Here is a 24781-nt window from a genome sequence, read left to right as displayed (position 1 = left end):
CTCAAAGAATTGAATGTCTATCTTCTGAGGTTCATGACAGCAGCTTGCTTGCTACCCACTCTGTTAAAAGGATTACCTAACTGCTGCACAATTGCTATGGAGACCAGATGGTCTTTTTGCCTGTTTCTTTAGACAAATTGGGTTCAGTGTTCTTTTATGAATAGACATAAGCCCCCAAAGCCCTCTTTTTGAATGTACTTTTTGCTCCCACATGAGAAATTCTGAATGCAGACTTCTGCTTGTTTGCAGTCTGTGCTTCCTGGTCTGAGGCAGGAAGTTTAGCTGAGACAGATGCAATTTGTTCAGCAGTTTGGGACTTCATGAAGTTGATACTGTCTTCTGTTTACCTTTACTTTGAGTCGCTTTTGTTCAATGCTAGTTACACTTGATATCATTAAGTTGTTGATGTAAGTGGCTAAAATTAGCATAGACAAATCAAACCTCCAAGGCAAGGGTGTCTTCATTAGCAACCTACCAAACTTTTAGAAAGAATAAACAAGTTAAACAGATGTTTTGTTTTCAAGGGTTCGCTGAAATTTATGATTTATTTTGTCAGATATCTTTCTGATGACAACCATGAATTTGGGTTTATAGGTCGCTAGAATTATCCAAAAGGATATATTTCTTCTAAATAATTTGTTTGCTGTCATTTTTTTTCTAAGCTTGTTGATGAGACTGTTTTTAATTCTAGTTGGCAACCTTTTCCTTTGCTTTCTGTAAGATTAGCAAAGTACCTCGGTTACCACTGAATTCCTTTAAAATCTACAAAGTTTTTATGCACACTGAGCCAGAGGTCTGGTACAGCTTCCCCTACTGAATTTTTTATTCCCTGCACTACTGGTATTTTCTGTGAGATTCAGCTCATATCTTTGTTTTGAGTTACAGCCTCTGTGTGTTTAGTGAAGGATTGATATGCTTGGATGCTCAGGAAAAACTTGGGTCTTGCTACCTTCTTGTGTGCTGGGTGGTCAGTGCTGCCTTTCTATTGTTGCCTGGCAGAGCAACTTAAAATAGGTACAAACTTAAGGGGAGAGATTGCTGGGTGGTTTGTGGAGTGAGTTGTACAGTGACTTTTCACTGCAGGAGTCAGCTGGAATTGAGACATGACAAGGAAGGATAAACAGATTCTGCAGAACATGCTCTGATCAGTTTGTTTCAAATTATAGTGGATCACTGTACAGCCCAGTGATCTGTAATTGGTGTACCAAAAGCCAAATGGAAGGTGCTCAAAATGCACCCTAATTCATCAGTTAGTAGGGAAAAGGAAAGGATTAGAAAATAAAACGCTTACCCTGTGACTTCATTGTATTAATTCAGTTTCAATTGTTAAAGCATGTTTATTAACACTGATGTCTGAAGTCCAAGAATCCATTTAATCAGATCTCTTTTATTCATTTGTGCCTTCTGATTATTTTTTTTGTATTTGTTTTGCTTATAGCTCAACTAAAAAATGTTTTCTATGACTGAAAGCCTGTTTTTAATTTATATTATTATTATTATTATCATTATTATTATTATTTTGTGTTTTTTCGTGTTTTTTAGAAAGCCTGCATTCATCTCCATCCTGCTTTTTTGGCAAGTGTAGCAGCTGGCTATGAAGGCAATGCAAATGATGCTAACTGATAACCATACCTACGTTTGAGAGAGAGATTCTACAGGTATGCTTCTTGTTTTATACATTGCTTTTGTCTAAAAGTGATAAGGGATGGAACTTAGGCTATTACAATATATATAAATTCTTGAAAATAAGATTCTGTAATCACAATGGATTGTTTTGACAAAATTTTGATTGAGACTGCAGTGAATTCTACTAAGAGTGATAGTCTGAAGTCTGACAAAGAAGCATAGCTCTGATTAAAAATGGACTTCAGTGTTCTTTCTGTAAATTTACCATAAAATCTTTCTTCTGTAAATTTACCATAAAATGGAATCCCAGGCATCTATACAGACTGGAAGGAGCGGTCCTTAGAGCAGCCCTGTGGAGAAGGACCTGGGGGTCTTGATAGGTGAAAAACTTAACATAAGCCAGCAGTGTGCTCTTGCAGCTCAGAAGGCAAATTCTATCCTGGGCTCTATCAAAAGAGGGGTGGCCAGCAGGGACAGAGAGGTGATTGTCCCTCTCTACTCTGCTCTTGTGAGGTCCCATCTGGAGTATTGCGTCCAAGTGTAGAGACCTCAGTACAAGAAAGACTGAGAGCTGTTGGAGAGGGTCCAGAGGAGAGCCACAAAGATGATCAGGGGACTGGAGCACCTCCCCTATGAAGACAGGCTGAGGGAGCTGGGCTTGTTCAGCCTGGAGAAAAGAAGGCTGTGGGGTGACCTCATTGCAGCCTTTCAGTACCTAAAGGGAGCCTACAAACAGGAGGGGAATCAACTCTTTGAAATGGTTGATAACTGCAGGATGAGGGGAAATGGTTTTAAGTTGAGGGAGGGGAGATTTGGGTTGGACGTCAGGGGGAAATTCTTTACAGAGAGAGTGGTGAAGTGCTGGAACAGGCTGCCCGGAGAGGTTGTGGATGCCCCGTCCCTGGAGGTATTCAAGGCCAGATTGGATGGGGCCCTGGGCAGCCTGGTCTAGTATTAAATGGGGAGGTTGGTGGCCCTGCATGTAGTAGGGGGGTTGGAGATTCATGATCCTTGAGGTCCCTTCCAACCGTGGCCATTCTGTGATCCTGTGATTACAAACAGTGGAGATTTGCTCCAAGTAATGAGAGGAACAGGAGATCATTTTTACTTTTGAGTACACTTTATGAAGGTGCAAAATTGTAATTATCTCCCTCTGGCAGGATGCCTGCTCCAGTGTTCACCATTCCCTGTGAATTCAGTAAGAAGCTGAAGCATGTTCTATTAAGTGAACTATCAAACCACCCAATGCTGAATGAACATAATGCAGTTTTGTGCTGTAATGGAAGATGAGGCTTTTCACTAACCAAGTTCTTTTTTCTTCCTTCCTCTTCTCCTGGACCGACTGCATTTAAACATAAAATTGGAGTTAGCCGAACAGTTTATTGAGGCAATACTTGGTTGCATAGAAGCCAGTCAAGCTGAAACTGCAGTTTGCTTGTTTCTTGGCAGAAGGGATTTCTCTGAAAGTACAGTTCACTTTACATCTAAGTAATGATTATCTTGCTGTCTCCCTTTCATTATGCCATTGTTCTTGGGAGCCAGAGGTTTTGTAAGTTATAAGAAAAAGATGTTGCCAAGGGTGTGGGTGGAGAAAGGTGTTGACGTGATTTCAGTGGGTTTAGATTCCAGCTTTAAAACAGAGGGGTAATAAATCCGGCAGAGAATAGGCTTTCTGAGGCTGCCCCTAAAATTAATGCAATTATGAATTTGATGTTGTAAATCATTTGGGTTTTTTTGAAGCAATTGTTTCATATAACTTTTTAAAAAGGCAGTTTCCTGTACGGAGAATAAATATGGTCTATTACTTTTTGCTTTGTCTTCTGGCCATTGTTTCTAATGAAACTCTTCTTAATTTAGTGGAAAATGGGGAATTCAGAAAGCCAATACAGTCTTCAGGGATCAAAAAATCATGCTACTGCTTCAACTGGTTCCAAGCAGAAGCCTTGCTCTCTAAAAATTCGCAGCATTCATGCTAAAGATGAAAAGTCTTGCTCCTTGCATGGATGGGGACATACCAACAGTGGCTCAAACTACAAGTCAAGGTCTCTTGCTAGAAGCTGCCTTTCGCACTTCAAGAGTAGTCAGCCTTATTCAGCTAGACTTGGTGACACTGTGGTGAAGGCCTCTAAAAGTAACGTCCTTGCCAAACACAGGACACACACCTCAGGGGACTACTGTCCAGGAAATAATGCAGTGTTTTTGCCTGATAATGGTTTCCACTATATTGGCCTTCAAGCTGGAAGTAATCATGCTGCTCCCCGAGAATGCAATGGGCACATACTAAAATGCTACGGAAAGAATGAGAGTCTTGCATCAACCTCCCCATCAGAGGACAGGAGAAGTCCAAAAGTACTTATTAAAACACTGGGGAAGCTGGATGGTTGCTTGAGAGTTGAATTCCACAACAGTAGCAACAGCAAAGTGCCAACTGAGGAGTCCAGTGGGCCAGTCCAGCTGCTGAGGTATTCACCTACCTTGGAATCTAAGTCAAATAATCTGCTTGATGTCAGGAGGAACTCCAGTGCAGACTGTTCTTCAAACCATCGTCTGTCACCTACTGATTCAAGGCTTCGATCTAGTAAGGGAAGCTCCCTAAGCTCCGAGTCTTCATGGTATGACTCTCTCTGGGGAAATGCTGGGGATATCAATGAGTTGGATGGTCCATATTTGACTAGGAGCACTCCAGATACAAGCATTCATGCCAGTTTCCCAGCAGGCGACAAGAAGTCCTTCAATCAAAGCTCATCTCTTTCCTCACTTCGAGATCTCTATAAGGATACAAATTTGGAAAGCACTCCTCCACCTGTGATCAGGCTGTCTGATGAGTATATTGATACTCATGGTAGCCTAAGCAACCGTGTATCATTCGCCTCAGACATTGATGTTCCCTCCAGGGTAGAGCAGGGAAGTCCTGCTCATTATTCCTCTTACACGCTCCCATGTAGGAAGTCCAAGCCCCTCACTGAGGATGCATCCAAGAAGGACACATTAAAAAGCCGAATGAGGCGCATCAGTGATTGGACGGGAAGTCTCTCGAGGAAGAAAAGGAAGTTGCAGGTATGTACAAACAGTCCTGAGCCTAAGTGTCTGGAAGTTGGTTTGTAGATTTGAATCATGTTTATCTTTCTAACAGAATAGTGAATTAACAGTTTCTTATGGTAATTCATGGAATTCTGAGAAATTTTCCAACCCAGAAGTTATACATAAGTGTTAACAACAAGAACAACAAAAAAAAAACAAACGAAAAAGCATTTCTGTGTAAAAATTTTCCCTTCCTATTTTGTCACCTTTTTAGCTAACTTGAGTCTCTGAACTCTAATATCTCAGTGAATTAGCTTTTGTATTCATTGTGTTATTTATGGAGTAACTTGGAGCTTTTAAGCCTTCTTTTTGCTTCAAATATGAAAATTAGACTAGCATTTAAAGACCATGGAAGGAACAGTGGAAGTAAACTTGAAAAGCAGCACGTTAAGAATACCACTGCAAACACTCTGTGTTTCTATTATATGTTTTGTCACTGACTTTGATTTCTCCATTGGCCTACCTGTAGTGAGGCAAGCAGCTGCAGGCCACTGGCCAGAGCTGCTGGCTTCTTATCTTCCTCCCATTAAGCTTTTACATGGGGTGCCCTCCTCCTTCATGTGCATGAGCTTAGCTTGCCAGATGGAGGAGCTTGAGTTGCCATCTGGCCTGCCGGCAGTTGATGTTGTGAAGAAGGAGATGGGAGGAGGGCAAGAGGGAGGGAAAGGATGTTTCCTTAGAAGAATTTAAAACTAATCCCATTAATAGGAATGTAGGATTCCTGTGGTTGGGAATGAAATTCTTGTCTCCAGTCATACGTCCCAGCGTCAGCTCTTTAAATGCCAGACTGCACCTGGACTTCTGTGTGAGTTCAAACATTGAGTTGGAGGGCAGAAACTTTTTTTTTTTTTTTTATCTTCTCTAATGTCAGTCATATAGGAACAGTCACTGTGCTTCTCTAAATAAAGGATCTGCTCTGTTTTAGCAATATTGGGTTGCTGGCTGCTTTTGAAGTGTGAAGAGAGTAAGAGGAACCCTTACTTCTGCAACTTAGCTAACAGCTAAGATCATATAATGCTCTTTCTTTCCTAGGTAAGAGCTAGGGAACTGGAAAGATGAAAATGAAAGCCATGTATTTGAGCCACTGCTTTGTGAGTTGATGCTCATGTATTTTATCAGATTTTGTCTTTTCACCTTCTTACTCAGCTGTGAAAGAGAAAGCAGAAAAAAAAATGGAATCAGTAAAGTGGGCCCCAGTGCTTTCTGCCAGGATTCTTCACTGATTTTGACATCTGCAGCTATTCTGGATTTTATAGCCTGGCTTTACATATGATCTCTGCATCCCAGACCTTTGCCATGTATTACTTAGTTATGACATTTTCAGAATGGTATTTGTGATGCAGGATTCATAGCTGCCTTGAATTCACTGTGCAGTGAGCTTACTTTAGGCACAGAGAAAAAATTCTGCTAGTGAGATTGCATCAAACTCAGATTTGATTCTGACAGAGGGAAGTTCGGTCCAATTCTGTAAATGATGATTTCTTAGAAAAAGGTATAGGAAATGGTTAGTCATCGATTTTTATCAGACAAGTATCCAACTTCAGGCATGACAAAAAGCAGGCAGTAAGTGCTTTATGATTTTCCCTCATTGTGAGGTTTGGTCAGTTTCTTTCTGCTTCACATGTTTTGAATAACCTGTGATCTCTCTGGAGCGCTGCTATGTTTGTAGTATAGTGATGACTGTATTCTCACCAGCTCCTTTGACTCAAAAGGGCAAAAGCACTGTGCATGATTCTGCTGGCAGCTGGTTAGTCCCAGTCAGTAGGGCTGTTCGTCACCGTGATTACAGCCTTTCTACTTTGCTCTGAACATTGTGTCCCTTCCTCGTTACGTTGCTGTGAGTCACTTAGGCTGAGAGTAAGTGAAAGCTGGAGTATATCCTTATTGGTATGCCAGAGCACTGGTACTTGGGTGGGTGGGTGGGCCCTTCTGCCAAGCCTGCTGCAGCATGAGGGCTAAAGGCTAGAAAGGACAATGAGGGCAGTTGGAACGAGCCCCCTGCTGTCAAAAGGGCAGCAGAATATAACCTCCTTCATAACTGAACCAATTTCAGCCAAGAATCTGGTATGCTTTTACCCCACTTGAAGCCCATTTCCAAACCCTCTTACTCAGATGCATGGAACTTCTCATCTAATTTGCAGACTAAATATAGTCCCAGCCAGTCTGTTTCTGATGCCAGTATTGTCCATTATGCTAATTATCCTTCCTTGTTATTTAATCTGTTACAATTTATTTAAAGGGAGAAATTGTATCTCCTCTTGGCCCACCTTTTCTGGGCTGTGCAGACTGTCTTTGGTCCCCTGTCTTAAGATAGGAAGTCTTTCTTTTTTGTCCTGGCACCCTTTCTCTGCACCTGTTTTGAATCATTCATAACCAGATTCAGATATGGGATATTCCAGATGAGCCCTTGGCTGTGTCCTGTCCGGTGAGGTGGATGCTTCCTTATTGGCTTGATCTGATACTTGATCTGTTATACCCTGGAACTGAGTTTGCCTTTCTAATTATCATCTCATGTCAAAGACTTGCTGTTGTTCTGTGCTGTAGCCCAGCTTTCTTTGTAGGATGGTATCCTCATGCACTGCTTTTGTACATCGCTGGTGCTGTACTGCATGACACATCCTCACTGATTTAATTCTTTATGGAACAGCACTGGGAAGATGCTATATCATGATACATTTTAAGAGAATCATAGGTGTGTGTTGAGCATGTGGGATGCGTGGACAGGACCTAGGCAGACTTGCTGCAGTCAGTTCCTTCTAACAATCGTGGTGCAAGAACTGCCCTTGTGTCTGTCTGTATAACATGTAGAGAAAGGGCTGATGCTGTATGAAGTAAAAAAAATGAGCCACCAGAAACTTCTGTGCAGATAGGCTTTTGCATGAAGTAGTCTTTTCAGAAGAATCATTTCTGAAATGCACTGGCTTTTATAAGTGTGAGCATGAAGTTTGATGGTGTAAAGAGAGTTTAAAAGAAAAGTGCACTGAGGTAAACTCTTTATTTGGCTGGAAAGCAGGCATTAAGTCCCACTTTTTGCTTGAATCTTAATACATCTAACAGCCTGCATTACTTCCTGCCTTGTTCCTTACAGCTAATTATTACATGCGTCACTTTGTCTAATTAGTATCTTAGTTATCCTCTTTATCTTTTGCTTTATCTGCAATTAATCCAGGATATATCTCAGACATTAAGAGATCTGCTTGAATGCAGCTGCACAGATACAGTGGGAATTTTCTATCATCAGATACAACAGTAGGAAAAAGAGCAGGGTAAGCACCATGAGCAACAGCGACCAGATACTGCCACAGTGACAGCTTCCCTGGGGACCAGTAGAGATTGTGTGACACTGCCACTGCTGCTCATTTTTAGCACATACAAGTTATGTTGTCATGTTAGGTTGTTCTTTACTTCTCTTTCCTCGGTGTGTGTTGTTCCAGTAATGGCCCTTCATAGAAATCGTCTTCTTATATGTGCTTTTTTTCTCTGCTTTTCAAATAAGTGATTTAGGACTGAAATAAATAGATATGCTTCATAAAGTGTACATTAATATTTTCTGGAGGACAGTTTCTGGCAAATAAATAGTCAAACACAAAATTTTGGTACATATGTTCAGTAACGGTAATTAAAAAGTAGGTGGAGAAAGCTTTCCATTCCCACGGAACTGCACATGGCTGGTGCAGTTCTGTGATCCATCTTGTACAGTTGTTCTGTGGGCTTAAACACATTACAGATGTGGTTCCACTCCCCCCTCAACCATCTCTCAGCTTGCCTGTGGAAAATTGTTTACAGTCACTGTTGCCTTGGATGTATTCATCTATTCTCACGGGCGCCAATGAAAAAGGGTACATATCTTGTCAGGCTGTATATATAGGAAAATGCATATCCTTTCATTGAATTTCAGGATTTTTCCTGCAGGCATATTTGGCAAAACTGTTGATGTTCAGTGAGCTCCACTCTAACACTGATGAAAGCTTTGCCACAGGGTTTGAGAGAAGTGCTGCCGTACTGTGAGAATTCGATCTTTGTGGGTGGGCAGGGTGATCTGTATAGCCAGACTTGAAGCTAAACATACTGTAAAGGGTCATAGTTTTCAGCTGAGTGTGGCTTTTGGGGTGCCATCAGCAGCAGTGTCCTGCAGCCTGACAGGTGGCTTGCCTTGTGAGACTTGCACCTGGGTGTGGGCTCACCGTGACTCCTGATTGCACGTGGAGGCCATTCTACCATCAAAACACAACGTTGCTTGTTTGAGAGCTTCAAGTGGAAAGCAAAGGAAAAAATAGTAGTTGCTTTCAAAACTTCTGGTGAAAGCAGATTGTGGAAGACCAAGGGTTATTTACTTGATCTGCAAGCAAATAAATGCAGCTATAGAAGTAGTCTAATCTTAGAAGTATAATAGCTTTATTTTTATGAGAGTAAATAGCTTCACATCTTTGATTTTTGTAACCATCTATTCTTTTGTTTTCATTCACACATTTCAAGCAACAGTCTCAAATTTTCTCTAGAGCAAAAGGCAGCAAAATTTTTGTGTTATGTCCTCTTAAATCTTAAAATTAATTTTAAATACCATCAGTAATGTAAGTTGGAAGCATAACAGATGGCTTTGGTGTGCCCCTCCTTTGCATGATAAGAAACCCCTGACCACCTGAGAGAGGTGGGAGTGAGTAGCTTGTTATTGGGAAAGGCTTGAGACAGGCAAAGCCCAAGCTGCCAGCTTAGATAGTCAGAAGCAGGAGCTGGACATGCATTAATGGTCATATAAGCAAGGCATGGGGATGTCATCAGACTCAATTATTTCAAATTAGTTTGGCCAGCCTCTCAGTGCAGGGACAAACTAACAGTGCAGTTTGGGAAAAGGCCTGTGGGTGCTTGATGAGATAGTCAAGCTCCCTTAGGGTTTCCAGCAAGTCAGAAAATACACACCTCTGCAGTTTGGAAACTGGATTCTTGCCAGTCTGCAAGCCTGCCTGCCTTTTTTTTTTTCCTTTTTTTTTTTTTTTTAAAATGTATATTAGATTAGATTTTCATTAATCAATACTAACAGGCTTAAAATATTTTAAACTTTTGACTTTTTTTTTTTTTTGGCTGTTGTTGTTGTTGGTTATGCACATTTTGTATGACAGAGAGAAAACAGATAAAATCGATTCTGATATGCTTGAAGGTAAAGGTAGCTGCCTTGCATTTACAGGGTCACCAAAGCATTGAAAGCCCTGTAATAAAGCAACATGCTGTGGTGTTATTCCTGGTTGCACTCAGACTTACTGGTGACTTATTTCTGGCAACTTCCTTTAATATGCAGGAACCCAAATGTAAAGATGGGGGCGAATACTTTGACAGCAGAATGGACAACTTCAGCACAGACACGCTGGCACCATCACAGCAGCCTACTTTGTTGTGGTCACCCAGCTCCAGTCACATCCTGTCCCAGAGAAGTGAGTCCACCAATGCAGTCAGCAGTGATGCCCTGAGGCAGAACATTTATGAAAACTTCATGCGAGAGCTGGAGATGAGCAGGACAAACCTGGAGAACACTGAGACCTCATCAGAAACGGAGGACTCCAGCAGCGAGTCCCTCAGCTCCTTGGAGCAACTGGATTTGTTGTACGAGAAGGAGCAAGGAGTGGTGCGCAAAGCAGGGTGGCTGTTCTTCAAACCATTGGTGACCCTGCAGAAAGAGAAGAAGCTGGAGCTGGTCACACGGCGAAAGTGGAAGCAGTACTGGGTAACACTCAAAGGTAAACTGCCGTGTTTCCCCTCTGGCTTGGCAGCACCAATTATTTCCATTGTGTCTGCACAGCTTTTCCCATGTGATGGTTCCTATTAGCAATTCCTGTAACTTAATGTAGTCTACTCTCACATGTGAAGTGAAGCATGTGTCAAACCAGCCCACTAAATCAAGATGGTGCTCGTGTATTTAGTGCAGCATGTGCACTTGCATTTCTTACCGTAGCAGGCATTGTTTCACCTGACTTCCCAGTTCTTGCATTTAAATGTAATTGGGGTTTTAGAAGATGCTTTGGGACATTTGGAGGTCAAAGACTGAATTGAACCAAAACTGGTAAAAATAGAAAAGTTACATCTCTCTATCAGAGGAAGTCAAAATTTAAGGATTAACAGGTCCCTGATGTCTGATGGTCCCTGGCTCAGACACAATGTTTCCTTGGATCTGTTATAAAGTTTACTTTAAGTTGAGGTAATTTAAGGTGAAAACAGTTGGCTTGTTGCCAGGTGGCAAGTTAACAAAGAGGTCAGTACCTCCGTGCTGAGGCATTTGCACTGACAAACATTTACATTCAGGGCAGAAGCAGTAGCAGCAGCAGGGGGGAAAGACTGCAATGCCCAAAGCTCAGCAAGATGCTTGCTTCTGTGGTTGCAGCAATTTCCAGGGCTCCTCAGCTTCCCTTCTTTCTGCAGATGGTCTTTCCCATGGCCTGCTCTGTATTGCTGAGCACTTTTGCCTTTTAGAATGCTTGCCCTTCCCATCTCCCCCCTCTTTGCTTGCTGTGGGAATGCAATCCACTTAACAGAGGCTGCTGCCTGTAGGCTGCTGTGTGATTACTGTGTTTAGCCCTGCACTAGCAGCGTGTGTTGATAGCTCAGAGTAATGGAGCAGGTAGGTGTGCTGCAAGAAGTGTACGGGTGTCAGAAAGTGTGAGAAGGAAAATAACATCTATTGTGGGGAGGAAAAGGAATTTACTGTGAGAGTTCGCAGGCTTTTTTTTTCTCTTCCTTTTTTTTGAATTGTATCTGAAGGATTTGCCTTTCAGTAGGATGTAGTGCTAAGTTAATGAGTGAGGAAATGATCAAACTTAATGATTTCCTAGCATATCTTGGACTGGAGGAGAGAAAATAACAACTTTCCCACAGGTTGCCCTTTTCAAAATTTTGCATGGGTGTAGACCAAAGAAAAATGAACATCAAATAGCGAGTGCGGAGAGTGTTACCCTTGATAGTACTGATTTGAAGGAAGCAAACTTGCAAGAATGTAGCAATTCTGCCTTACAATTCAGAGACCTGTTATCAAAGGATCAAAATGTAGGCAGTCTTAACAGCTTAAATTACTTATACTGATCATCAGGTAGCATGATTCATGCTTACAGGCAGTATATACAAAGGGAAAAACAATATCTGAATGCCACTCTTTTATTATATGTTTGTGTTTAGGAGTGCAAATATGAGTTTTATCTGCCTCCTCTAAAACTCTAGCAGTTTCTTAACAAATCTGTCAAACGCAGAAAGTGTAATATATTTTACTAGTTGTCTGTATGTTTTTAGGATAATGAAGTGCTCTGGGAAGGAAGTCAGGCGCTCTGTGTTTGGTTCCTTGCTATGCATTTGGCTTACTGGTTACCTTGAATAAGTCACTTCCCTTCTTGCTACCTGCATTTACCCAGCCATAACAAGGAAATACTAAAATTATTTGGAAAAAGCTTTATTAGCTTCTAACATTATAACTATTCAATATAATGCTTTCTTCTTAAGATGAGTGATATGGCTGCACTCATGATGCAGAATCTCCTCCACTTTGCTAACAGTTTTAAATACATATTTCTCATTTCCTTGATCTCATACCTTTATTGTCCTGTAGAGAGTTCTGGTGCCAAAATAAACTTGCCTGTCTGGATATCAAGGCGTAGTTCTGTTTTCATAATATACTGCATCAAGATCAAGTCTCTTGCTTTAGTTTTCCCTGATGCAGCAACTTTGACTAAATCTGTATTTAATTTGTTCTTGAAATCTAAGTAGACAAGATATTTTAAAATATGACTTAAAATAGCCACATATGCAAATGGAGAGCAGTGTGTTTCTTTGCACTCTGGTGAGATGTGTTAAACTGTAAATACACAGAAGGCAAATAACCATTTGTTGTATGCCAGACTTCAAAGCAGACGTGTCCTGAGACCTTTGCTTCACTTTCAGGGCCATCATGACCTATGTTTGAATAATAACATGAGGATCTCTCTTTCCCATCTGTCTTGTCTAATTAATTTATTTTAATGAGGGAAATTGCTTTCCAACTGCACTTCCCCTTCAGTTCACATTTTGATGAAAATACTTGAACTATAATCAGTCCCAGTGGCTCTCTTAGGATTCGTGAAACCAGCTAATGCTTCACCCCAAGATATATCTTGAGTGCCATACACCTTAACACACATGCATGCTCTTCAACTATTACTTACTTGTTTGGTTTTGTACATGTAAGCTTCCACAATAAAAGGCAACATATCTTTAGTTACCTTTCTGATAATTTGTAGGGGGAAATGTGGAAGTTTTAAATAGAACTAATTTGCACTTTCCTAAAATACAAAAGTGGAAGTGGTTGTACAGTGTTGCTGCTGAAGAGTGCAAGAGGAAACTTTGGTTTGTTGATTTTGTTTGTCCTGTAATGGTGAAACTCCTAAAGAAGTGGTATGTCTGATATGCAGTGTAACAAGCCACATCCTTCTGTTCCTACTGCAGAGATGTCTAGCTGTCTCTATTGTAAAGGAGAGCAAGTGTGAGTGGGTGAGGGAAAAGGATAGGAGCAGCTCTGTAAGATTTGCTCCTATCCTGAATATTCTGCTAGATGCTCTGGGCAGCAGTAGGAAAAGATGCATTTAGGTAGTGCACAGGAATTGCTATTAATTGAATGCCTTCCTTTTAAAACCTTCCAATTGTCAACTGATTTGCTCAGTAACCTGTGATTTCCATTTCTCCTGTAGCTGGTTTACATTCAGTGGCACTGGAGAATGTGATGAGGTTCATCTCGTTGACTTCTTATTATCATATACTCTGTATTTGGTCTATGAGAAAAAGAGTGGGCTCTTAACTTCTCAGAACAGATATGCCCCACAAACCCAAGCAGGCAAAGCATTTTACTTAATCAGGCAGAAGGACCCCCAAAATCAAGGATTTTGATTCTGATTCCAGATCTAACTTTTGAGTAACCGCTACCTCAAAATTACATGAATTTGGATGATGTGTTTGGGATTTTTAGTACAGTGTTAAGTGTACCAAAGTTAGAGAAATGTTAAAACAAAGTTTGATGTCTGGTTTTAACTATTATAAATGCATGTATAAAGGAAACATTTCTATTTTGCAGGTTTTGCAACATTCCCTTTATACAAACTACCTAAGTACCTAGGTAGATATGCAAAGTTATATGCCTAAGTGTATGCCTTCTGTTGTGTTGTTTCTTTGATTTGAAGAAAAAAAAAAAAAAACAACCAAGAAAAAGCAGACCGGAGAGATAACAATGGTGTAGCCCTAACAAACTTAATCCTTATACTGGCTGAGTTTCAAGTTATCTACTGAATATGTATAGGGGCTACAACAGTAATATATTCATGGATTTCTGGTCCCTAGGGGACCATTGTGGTCATTTAGTCTGAGACAATACATAATGTGGCTGTAAGTCTTTAAATTAATTCCTGATTGAATCGAAGCATATCTTTTAGAAAAGGTTTTCCTTGCTGGAAAATCCACCAACAGTCTCAGAGTTTTCTAACTGCTTAGATAATTTTCAAATTATATTTATAGTATCTCTTTTTATTTCTTCCAGGTTAAGCATCCAGCCATAGTTTAGTGTTAATTAGTTTTTCAATTATAAAAAACAAACAGCATCAACTCCTTTAGTATTAACCTTTATGTTTCACAGGAATGAGAGTGAGGTGGATTTACTCCTTTTCTCTAGATGCAGAAATGGGTTAAGAAATTCTTCAGAAATCCAAGATAATTTTAAACAAGATTATTTAGTACCTCAGACTGTGGCTGCCTGGGCATGTAAATCGGTACATCTCAGAGGACAGTGGGCTGTAATGCAAGGCAGCAATAAATGGCTGGCAAGGAACAGAGGAGCGGCAGGCAGCTTTTACGCCAGCTTCACTGCCAAAGGCAATGTAATCATACTTCTGGGTACTGGGACCAAGGCTGCTCTTCTGTCCTCCTTCTCTTTGCATTCATGATTGTCAAGAAGGAAATTTGTTTTCTGGATGTACATCTCGCATCTTACGTTTTACTCTACCAATGAGAATGAACATGATCATAGTCAATCCTTTTAAGCTGTTTTAAATTATCCAGATAATGTTCATGGTCTAAGTTGACAGTTTTCAGGTAGATTGAAGGAAGTCCAATTTAAATTTGAGACGTTTATTCACTTTGCATGTTTTTGGAAGACAGATGTTATTGCAAATCTTTTGTCTGCAACTAAAAAGGTTATTGAGAGAGAGCAGATTCTTTTAAATAATATCTGAACACACAAGCTGATTGAACTAAGCAGGAATTTTTCTACAGGCTTAAATATTTTAATAGGCTGAGTTTACTGAGCTATCCTGTTCTTTTTGTTTGTTTATTTTTTAAGTCCTGCATATTCGTTGCATCTCTATTGGACGTCAGTTCCAAATTTACATTGGCAAATTCAATATTAACTTTTCCTATTTCCCAGTTTTGAGAATCCCACTCATTTTTCTAGCTCAAAAGAGGGGAACTAATATTCTCTGTCATTGAGAATTTTAATTCATGGAAGCATTAATCTAAGAGAACTTGAATGAAAGATCCAGAGCTTGATTTTCTCTTCACATTTCTTGTCCCTTTGAACTCCAAAGGTTGTACTCTGCTGTTCTATGAGACCTATGGAAGGAATTCAATGGAGCAGAGTAGTTTGCCTCGATACGCTCTGTTTGCTGAAGACAGTATAGTCCAGTCTGTTCCAGAACATCCCAAGAAAGAAAATGTGTTCTGTCTCAGCAATTCTTTTGGAGATGTCTACCTATTCCAGGTAACAGAATGCATACATAACTTTCTAATTATTTCCATTATATGTTGTGTCTGTGAGTATGCACTTACACGTGTGATTCTTACACATACACATACATTCTCATGTCTGTGACTTAAAAATGATACTATAGTTACATTATTACAGTATAGTGTTATAGTATTGATGTAAGTGTACAATACTACTTCAAAGGTACAATATTACACCAGTTGACTCAGCCAGTTACAGTTCAAAAATAAAGAGAACATAGATCACAAACATACAAGATAATTCTGGTTGATTATTACAGGCTTCCAGAAAATCAAGTGTCTTAGCAAATGTTTTCACATCTATCAGCATTGTGCCTTCACAGAATGATGGACACAACTCTGACTCTGCTGGCCTCAGAGAATGTCTCAGTTGAGTGAAGCATTCAAAAAGAAGGTTAAAAATAGTTCTTGGCTGCTTAACTGCAGTACTGAAAATATTAATAAAGAACAGTATTATGTGGAACTGCGTGCATAAAAACATGTTGATTCATAGGCACACTTGTAAACATTTCTGGAGACACTTTGTGCAGATGTATTCTCTTAACTTTGCTGTGCTTTGCTACACTAATTTGGCATTTTTAAAGTAAGCAAACTCCTCTTCTCCAAAATTAACTTTTAAAATCATCCCTGTTGCTATGTTACCTCTGCAAGAGGACATTTATTTTTGAAATTTGTCAACTTTCGAGGGCTAAAGAATGCAAGTCACATCTTACCCACAGCTTGTGTGCTCTGTTGTGCTCCCAGAGCACTCAGACCTAGAAGGTCTAAGAAGCAGAAGCTGTAGTTTGGATACAAGTCATGACAGTGTGGAAAAAGCTTCTTTGTTTGTGTAGCTTTAAAACCTTACTTGAGAAGTTTTGAGAAAAAAAACACTTCAGGTCTCAGGGAAACCATGGAAGAATTAATGTCCTAGAGCTGCAGATTCATTTTGATTTTCTTTTTCCTGGTTGTAATTTTGCACTGTTGGTTTGTTCCACAGGCGACAAGTCAGACAGATCTGGAAAACTGGGTTACTGCCATACATTCAGCCTGTGCTTCCCTCTTTGCAAAGAAACTTGGGAAGGAGGACACAGTTCGGCTACTGAAAAATCAGACCAAGAGTCTCTTCCAGAAGATTGATATGGACAGCAAGATGAAAAAGATGGCAGAGTTGCAGCTCTCAATTGTTAGTGATCCAAAAAACAGGAAGGCGATAGAGAATCAGGTACTGGAAATAGTGCAGCTTGTTTCTGCTACAAAGTATTATTGTGGGAGAGCATTTGTCATAGTTTTTAGCTTTAGTCTCTGACTGTTAATGCTTTGTAGGCCTGAAAGCAATTGTTGTGGACATAGTTGGCAAGATATGGTAGTTGTAATTATTGCCAAGTATCTACAGCAATCCAGAGCAGCTCAGGAAGTAGACCGGCACTCAAAACTGATGATCAGACTGATCTGTTTTATGAGCACAAAGGTATTTCTTTTCTCTTCTGGAAAAATGTAATTAATTTTCACTGCTTTGTTTTATGATACACTTAGATGCTAATAATATTCAGCTATTATATAGCATACCACAGGATCTACAGTATGTTCTGTGAATAATTTAATTTATTATTGAACTGCAGGAAAGATTTTAGAGTAGGTACATAGCAATATATTTCTGCACCTTAAGATGCGATGTGACATATTCTCTATCCAAATAAAATTGTAAGAAGGTTTAAAGGCAGACAAAACCACATGCTTCAGCTGAAATTTAGCCATTACTAAAAGTCCAGGATCCTCTAGGCTTCTTGAAAATCCATACAGGAGTTCAAAGAAGAACTAGAAGTCAAGACCAGCATTTATCTCGAATGGAAAAGCACTTCCATGAATACCACTGACAGCCTCTGGAGCATTATTCCCTTATCAACTCAAAGAAAAAGGGAACTGTTTGTCACTAGCAGCACTTCCTGGTTTTGTGCTAGGAATTTTTTGTATCAGTATAAGCTCAGACCCATCGGTGTTTAGCTTGGGAGTTTGGCTGTCCTACAGCCAAGGTTTTTACACTTGACATAACAGTTAATATGTTTGCATCCATACTTGCATCTAGGTTACTTTTGTTTCATTGCAGCAAGAACTGGTCTGAATCATCAGTTGCTTCTTCCTGCAAATAGTTTCTGAATGCCTAATGTGTAGTTTTGATCGTATTTTCTTATGGTGGTGGTGGAAATGACTGAATCTTAGCTATAGCAGCAGCTTAATGCTGAAGAAACTTCATCACTATGGTTTATTTCTAAAAAGAAAACTGGAGTACCTCTCCATCCTCCTGTTGAAATTTAGTTTTCGTAGTCCATGTGCACCTTGGTATTTCAGCTAAGCCATGCTTAAGACAAACAGTCATAGCAGACGGATGAATAGCTAGAACTGTTCTTCATGTAAAATGGTCACATTTTTGTCTGTGCAGTCATGCATAGACATAAAGCCTTTCTCTACTCTTAGTTTTCAGCAAACAAACCGGGAAACACTCCAGTGCCACCTAATGGAATTACATCTTGAGATGTTGACATATTGCCCATACCAGCAGCTGTATAGGCAACAACTGGCAAATGATGATGTGTCTCTCAGTGTCTTGGTAAAAGCTTCGCTGCTTACAGCCTTTTGTGGTGATGTTCATAAGCTCATATATACTTTCCAGGTCCAGAGCCTATTGGGGTGAATGGAGGATGAGCATCCTTTTATTGCTGTAGGTTTTGAGACATAGAAAAGTATATAGATTTCTAGAGATTCTCTAGTGCTTAATATGGCCTCATCATGTGTAACACACTGAAGAAAAATCTTTTTTTATGCTCACTGATTCACTAGATACTGAAGCTAGTTTATTTAGAGTCAGGTGAACTTTACTAATGATGGTCTCTTTATTTCTGCTAATTAGGTGTTCTGTCCTTGAACTGCCATTGTTTTCCATTTCTGATCCTGGAAAGAGTTGGTTGTATTCTGCTATAACTGAAATCCATCACTGGGGTTGCAGAAGATTTATTTCTGCTAATCTTCTGTCTATTAATTTCTCAAAATGTTGACTGAGGGCATACTAGTGAGACAAAGAGTGAAATGAATCATCTGCAAACATCCACTAGTTAACAAACAGCAAATTCACAGTGAACCTTTTCTTCAGTCTGAAACCCTTTGATCTCTATAAAATTTCTCCTTACAGCTGTTTTAAGTTTTGTCAGCAAGATCACTTCAGAGAAAAGTCAGTAGATAACTGGGTTTCCTGATCTTTTGATTTAATGTCTCAGTGATAGGCTTCTGGAAAAACAAACAAACAAACAAAAAATCCAAGAAAATCTTTAATATATTTAGTGAGTAAGCATTCTTAATATACTTATGCTAACAATTCTGAAAAAGCATTATTCATTGGTGAAAAGTTTGCATATATGTAGCTTAATTGTTTTGAACTGGAATCGTTCAGTTATCTTTTGTCCACTTTTAGACACAAGCCACTTTTATACAAGAGGACTATAAATATTCTCTGTGTTTGGTGGTGTTTTCAATCATGTAGGAGTTGAGTGAAGTATATCATACACGTCCTCTTCCAGATAACTTTACTTTTGATAGGTTCTGGGAAGTCAAAGAAAATACTGCAATTGACTGTAGGGGGATCACCATGTTGGTTTTTTTTTTTTTTTTTTTTAATGAAGATGAGACACATTTATTTTCACTGGAGAGTTATCTTAGAAATGGTGATTTCTAAATCGTTTGTCTTTTTCCTTCCTATTCCTTAGAACAACCACTCAACTTCAACTTTCTTTTTTTTTTTCCCCACATTTATATTGATTTAAAATGAATACTTCTCTACTGAAGTCTTAATAAAACACAAGGGTTTACAAGCATGCAACATCATCTTTTGTTTCACAGATACCATCATCTGAAAGGCAATTACAGTAAGGAAATCTGGACTTCTAAAATTGTTGTATGTACTTAAATGTACATACAGATTTATTTTTGGTGTGCAGCAAGTGAACTGGAAAAGTTCTTCCGATGCTTCTTTTTATAGTTATGGATTTGCAGGCTAGAGTTTGATGAAGCTAGTGCTACATAGAAGTGCAAACAAAAAATTAGAATGAGAAGGTTGATTTTCTAGATAAATGACTATCTTAGAAACTTGATGCTATCAAACTGGCTAAGAAATGTCTTCAGACCTGCAGCTTAGATCAGGGATTCCTTTTGTCTGGGTTGACCAGCCCAAAAATAATAATCACAGAATTGTAGGGGTTGGAAGGGACCTCCAGAGATCATCGAGTCCAACCCCTCTGCCAAAGCAGGTTCCCTACACCAGGTCACTCAGGTGGCCATCCAGGCAGGTCTTGAACATCTCCAGAGAAGGAGACTCCACCACCTCCCTGGGCAGCCTGTTCCAGTGCTCCGTCACCTCACTGTAAAGAAGTTCTTGCACACATTTGTGCGGAACTTCCTATGCTGCGATTTCTGGCCGTTTCCCCTTGTCCTGTCTCCACACACTGCTGAAAACAGTCCAGCCTCACCACTCTGCCCCACCTTAGATATTTATAGACCTGGATCAGGTCCCCTCTCAGTCTTCTTTTCTCAAGGCTGAACAGACCCAGTTCACTCAGCCTTTCTTCATAGGAGAGATGCTCCAGGCCCTTCACCATCTTTGTGGCCCTCCGCTGGACTCTTTCCAAGAGATCCCTGTCTTTTTTGTACTGGGGAGCCCAGAACTGGACGCAGTACTCCAGATGAGGCCCTACCAGGGCAGAGTAGAGGGGGAGGATCATCTCCCTCGACCTGCTGGCCGCATTCTTTTTAATGCACCCCAGAATGCCATTGACTTTTTTGGCCACAAGGGCACACTGCTGGCTCATGGCCAACCTGTTGTCCACCAGGACACACAGGTTCCTCTCCGCAGAGCTCCTCTCCAGCAGGTCATCCCCCCACCTGTACTGGTGCATACAATTATTCCTCCCTAGATGCAAGACTCTACACTTGCTTCTGTTAAACCTCATCTGGTTTCTTACTGCCCAGCTCTCCAGCCTATCCAGGTCTTGCTGAATGGCAACACAGCCTTCAGGCATGTCAGACAATCCTCCCAACTTCGTATCATCAGCAAACTTGCTGAGGGTGGCCATTATCCCCTCATCAAGGTCATTGATGAAGATGTTGAACAAGACTGGACCCAGCACAGACCCCTGAGGAACACCGCTAGTTACAGGTCTCCAGCCAGACTCTGCACCACCAACAACAACCCTCTGCGCTCTGCCAGTCAGCCAGTTCTCAACCCACCTCACTGTCCATTTGTCTATCCCACACTTCCTCAGCTTTGTTACAAGGATGTCGTGGGAGATAGTATCAAATGCCTTGCTGAAATCAAGGTAGACTACATCCACTGCTCAATGGACTTACTAGTTCAATGGACTTACTAGCAGCATAAGAGAAAATAGCAACCCTTGATATAGCTATCAGTACAGTGGGGCAATTTAGAAGAGATTGAAGAGAGCAGTATGTTTACTGAACTATTCCCATTAGGCCTCTGGTCATATGGCTGAAAATAAGTGTGCACATGCTATCTACGGCCATGTATGTTTGTATTAGTATATGCAATAAATATGCTGTTTGGTGGTGCTGGTTTGTTTCCCCAGTTTGTAACATAATAAGACAAAAAGTATCAAGTTCAAAAATCTCACATCACTGAGCATGATTTCAAAGCCCACAAAGTCTGTCTTTAAAAAATATTAACTTTCCTAGAAGTTTAACGTTGGAGGGGTGTTCACAGCATTTGCTGTGAAAACGGAGCCTTGTCTAACTGCCGCTGAAGTTAGTGAAAGGGATTAATGGCATTTATTTGGAGTTCTTTTAACAAAATATTGCATGTTAATTTGGAGCTGCCTTTGCCTGTAGAAATGTTTTTAATGGAATGGAAAATTAGCCTCACTGCGAGGGCAGTACAGCTCTGGGTGTATTTCTTTGTGTACTTTGTACGTAAGTCTTTTCTGTTGTCTCATTTTAGTACAGTAATGTGAATAATGGCTGCTTGAAAACATTCTGGACTTTTCAAATTGTAATATATTTGCATAATAATGTTTTATTTTCCAAGTTATTCAGGGTTTTCTGTTCTGATTCATATTTTCTGTGTACATTAGACTTATTTATCAGATAGGTTATAAGCAGAGGTTTTACTTTCAAGCATTGAAATAATGAGGCATTAATGAGAAGAACAAATGCATGCTTGGAGATGATTTTTATGTAAGTTTTCATATGCACCCTGCAACCACAAATGGTTTATCTGTCACTACATAAAGCAAAATAAGGGGATCAGTAAGGTGATACTCTGTTTTCTCTGAATTGTCGTTAAATAAATTAGTACCTTTCCTCCTTTCCCTTTGGTGACTTTTGCGTTTCACCTCATAACTTCATTACAGTTTGTCTAAAATGTACCTGACTATCTTTTCTCTCACTAATATGTACAGGGAGATAACTTGTGTACTTTTAAGAATTTTACTCTCCAGACTCCCTTCAGAAGACCAAATTGCATGTCTTCATTTTTCTGTGAAGCATCTTATGAAATATTGTCCAAAATTAGGTGAAAACTCAGTAATAATCCTGGAATATATTATTTCCAGGGAATGAAAACTCAGTAATAATCCTGGAATATATTATTTCCAGGGAATGAAAACTCAGTAATAATCCTGGAATATATTATTTCCAGGGAATTTTAATAACTCTTGCTAGTTTCTCCACATGAAAATTCTCATTTATTTGTAATATCCAGTGATTTTTTCTTTCTTCTACACTCTTCCAAATGAAAGAAAAATGTTATCTAAATTTGGTGCAACAGATCTTCTATTTAGATGGTATTTGAACTGGCTAGATTAGAGCTCTACTTTCTGAGTGATTTGGTCTGATTTCTTTTTCAGGTATTACTCTTCGTTGTGGTATGACCCTCCTCTGCATTATTAGTAAAATCCTTCTCTTTTGGTAGTCACTAAGGAGTGAAGAGAATAAGCAGCCATCTCCATTCTCTTCGCTGCTGTAATTACTGTTTTGCAGATGGGTGAAAGTCCATCTTTGTTTTGGAAAGATTTAATATAAAATAATGAATAGACATTAGCAAATGTAGAATTGTATAGTAGTGGTTGTGGGATGAAGCTGTTGCAGAGGTGTGTGCAGGAAGGCCTATCTTGCTGTTTTGTGGGGAAGGGCAGCTGGATTCAGTGACTTTCTGAATTTCATTCCTGACTATAGACATGTATGTACATGAGTTGCTCTGAAAGACTGTATTTACAAAAGCTTATAAAAGACCAACTCACAAAAGTGAAGAGCAAATGGACAGAGATACGTATGTAGGTTACCCTGCAAGTAATGCCTCCTATTTATTTCCATGGAAACTACTATATATACAAAGAGAACAGTAGCACTATTTGATAGAGCACATTCTTAGCGACAAAACAATATTTTTCAGCATAGTCACCAGCATTAGATGTGCATTTTCACCAGTGGTGACCCAGAGCCTGCATGTTGCGCTTGTAAACATCTGTACCAGAGGTGACCCACTGTTGCCTCTGCTGAAATGCACTGCCCACTGCCTCACTGCGCTCACATCCACTGTTTGGTTTCTGTCAACATTCAGCAATCATTGATGAATGTCAGTGGGTGCAATGTTTTTCACATGGAGGAATTCATGATACACCTTTGCTTTATGTGTATTTCCATGTCAGATGCCATTTTGTCAGACTGCCCCTACGCTCTCTTTAGGAAGAAATGACAATAAAAGTCTTTTTCCTGTCCCAAGATACTGAGTGACTCATTTATCCAGATGGGTGCAATATGAATTGTGCCTGAGAACTGGGATGCTAAGAGTTTGGTGTTGCTTGTAATGTGGTTAAAAAGCTGATCATACAAAACAGCAGCAGAAGTTTCTTTCAAATTCAGAGTTCCTTATGTCACTTAGTAGAGATGATTCAATCTAGGAAGATGTTGTGTAGGGGAAAATTCTGAATTTCTTACTGCTGTAGATAGTTGTGTCATGAGGAGCTGATGTTTCTGTACAGTGTAAGAACCGTTACTAAATCAAATCCATTTTAAAGACTTAACTCACTGAGAGAACACCTTCATCTTTGTGAATCTTTACTTTTGTGTTACCTTAAATAAGTGCAATTAATTAGGTGAGCTTCAGGAGGCTTCTTCCTTCCCTCCTTCCTCTTGTTACTTGAAGTATTCTTACTCTGAGTTGGTGTGTTGTCATTTTTGGCGCTGCTTTCAGCTAACTCTGCGCTGGTTTTGATTTTATTACATTGAGCTCTCTTCCTTTGTAGCAAATGTGTATTTGAAAAAGAAACTGTTTTTCCTCTCCCTTCCGAAGGATGCTGTTAGCACTGCATGTATGACAGGAGGAGCCAGGGCCAGTCTCTAAGTTCCTCTACCAGCACAGCCTTTGCTGGTCCTTGTCTTTCACAGACAGCAGCCCTGAGGCATGCTCAGGTGGAGGTTCTATTAGGTATATCACCTACAGGAATGGCTGCATAGCAGATAAGACTTGTCCTTCCCTGTTAACTTTTTATAATCTCCAAAGCAGTACTCACTGATTCCTCATCTCACATTCTGGAAACCCTTGTCTGTGTGATCTGCTCTGAATGTATTTACTTCCTGGCTTTCCCAAGCTCCCAGTTCAGAGTTTGCCTAGAACCAACCTAGCAGTGATACTGAACATGTAGAGATTCACTTTGTAGCACCTTCCTTCAACTTATCTGTTTGCATAATTTACAATGCAATGAATTTACAACTGTCTCTTAGTGTCTTAATAGATTTTTCACTAACTTGGAAGAAAATGTTTATGTTCTGAAAAAAGATCATTACTGCTAAACTGCTGCTAGAAGTACCACATTGTGTGTTAACTGTTAAGATCTCATTCCTGATGTGTCTGTTACCAAAAGTAGCCCTTTCACTTAGAACTCCCAACATAACTAGTCTTGTCCCTAAATCAGGCTTCCTGGCCTTAATTTGCCCCGGTGACCCAAACTAAATAATTTATGGTCCTAGCTCTTTGCGCTTCCTGCATTCTGCTCCATTCTAATTCTCTGCTATATTTTCCTACTTCTCTCTATTTTACAGGGATCCAATTAGCCTGAATTTTTTTTTTTTTTTTTTTTTTTTTTTTTTGGGTGGTCTCTCCTTGTCTTTCTCCCATTCTCTCTCATGCTGCCACAAAACCCAGATATCCTTGCCTCACATTTGCTTGTATTGAGAATAACAGCCTGCCTTCTGCCTCTCCTTTAATGGTTCTCCTAGAAATTCACTAAGAGGTGTTTAAATTGTGATTGAAACTAGGAGA

At 39.9% G+C, this 24781-nt stretch overlaps 1 protein-coding gene across 2 annotated transcripts in view; it reads left to right on the top strand.

The window, feature by feature from the left end:
* Positions 1-1544: 1544 nt before the first annotated feature.
* TIAM2 (TIAM Rac1 associated GEF 2) overlaps positions 1545-24781 on the top strand; it is a 90791-nt gene continuing 67554 nt past the window's right edge. For both annotated transcript variants that reach the window (XM_048937660.1, XM_048937659.1), the window contains exons 1-5: positions 1545-1658; positions 3484-4683; positions 10001-10436; positions 15285-15457; positions 16463-16687. In XM_048937660.1, coding sequence (XP_048793617.1) covers positions 3490-4683; positions 10001-10436; positions 15285-15457; positions 16463-16687 — 2028 coding nt within the window. In that variant the 5' untranslated portion in view covers positions 1545-1658; positions 3484-3489. The remainder of the gene's footprint in view (positions 1659-3483; positions 4684-10000; positions 10437-15284; positions 15458-16462; positions 16688-24781) is intronic.

The sequence above is a fragment of the Lagopus muta genome, chromosome 2 (genome assembly GCF_023343835.1).
Source record: "Lagopus muta isolate bLagMut1 chromosome 2, bLagMut1 primary, whole genome shotgun sequence".
Taxonomy (NCBI): domain Eukaryota; kingdom Metazoa; phylum Chordata; class Aves; order Galliformes; family Phasianidae; genus Lagopus; species Lagopus muta.
This window is presented reverse-complemented; position numbering and strand designations above follow the sequence as displayed.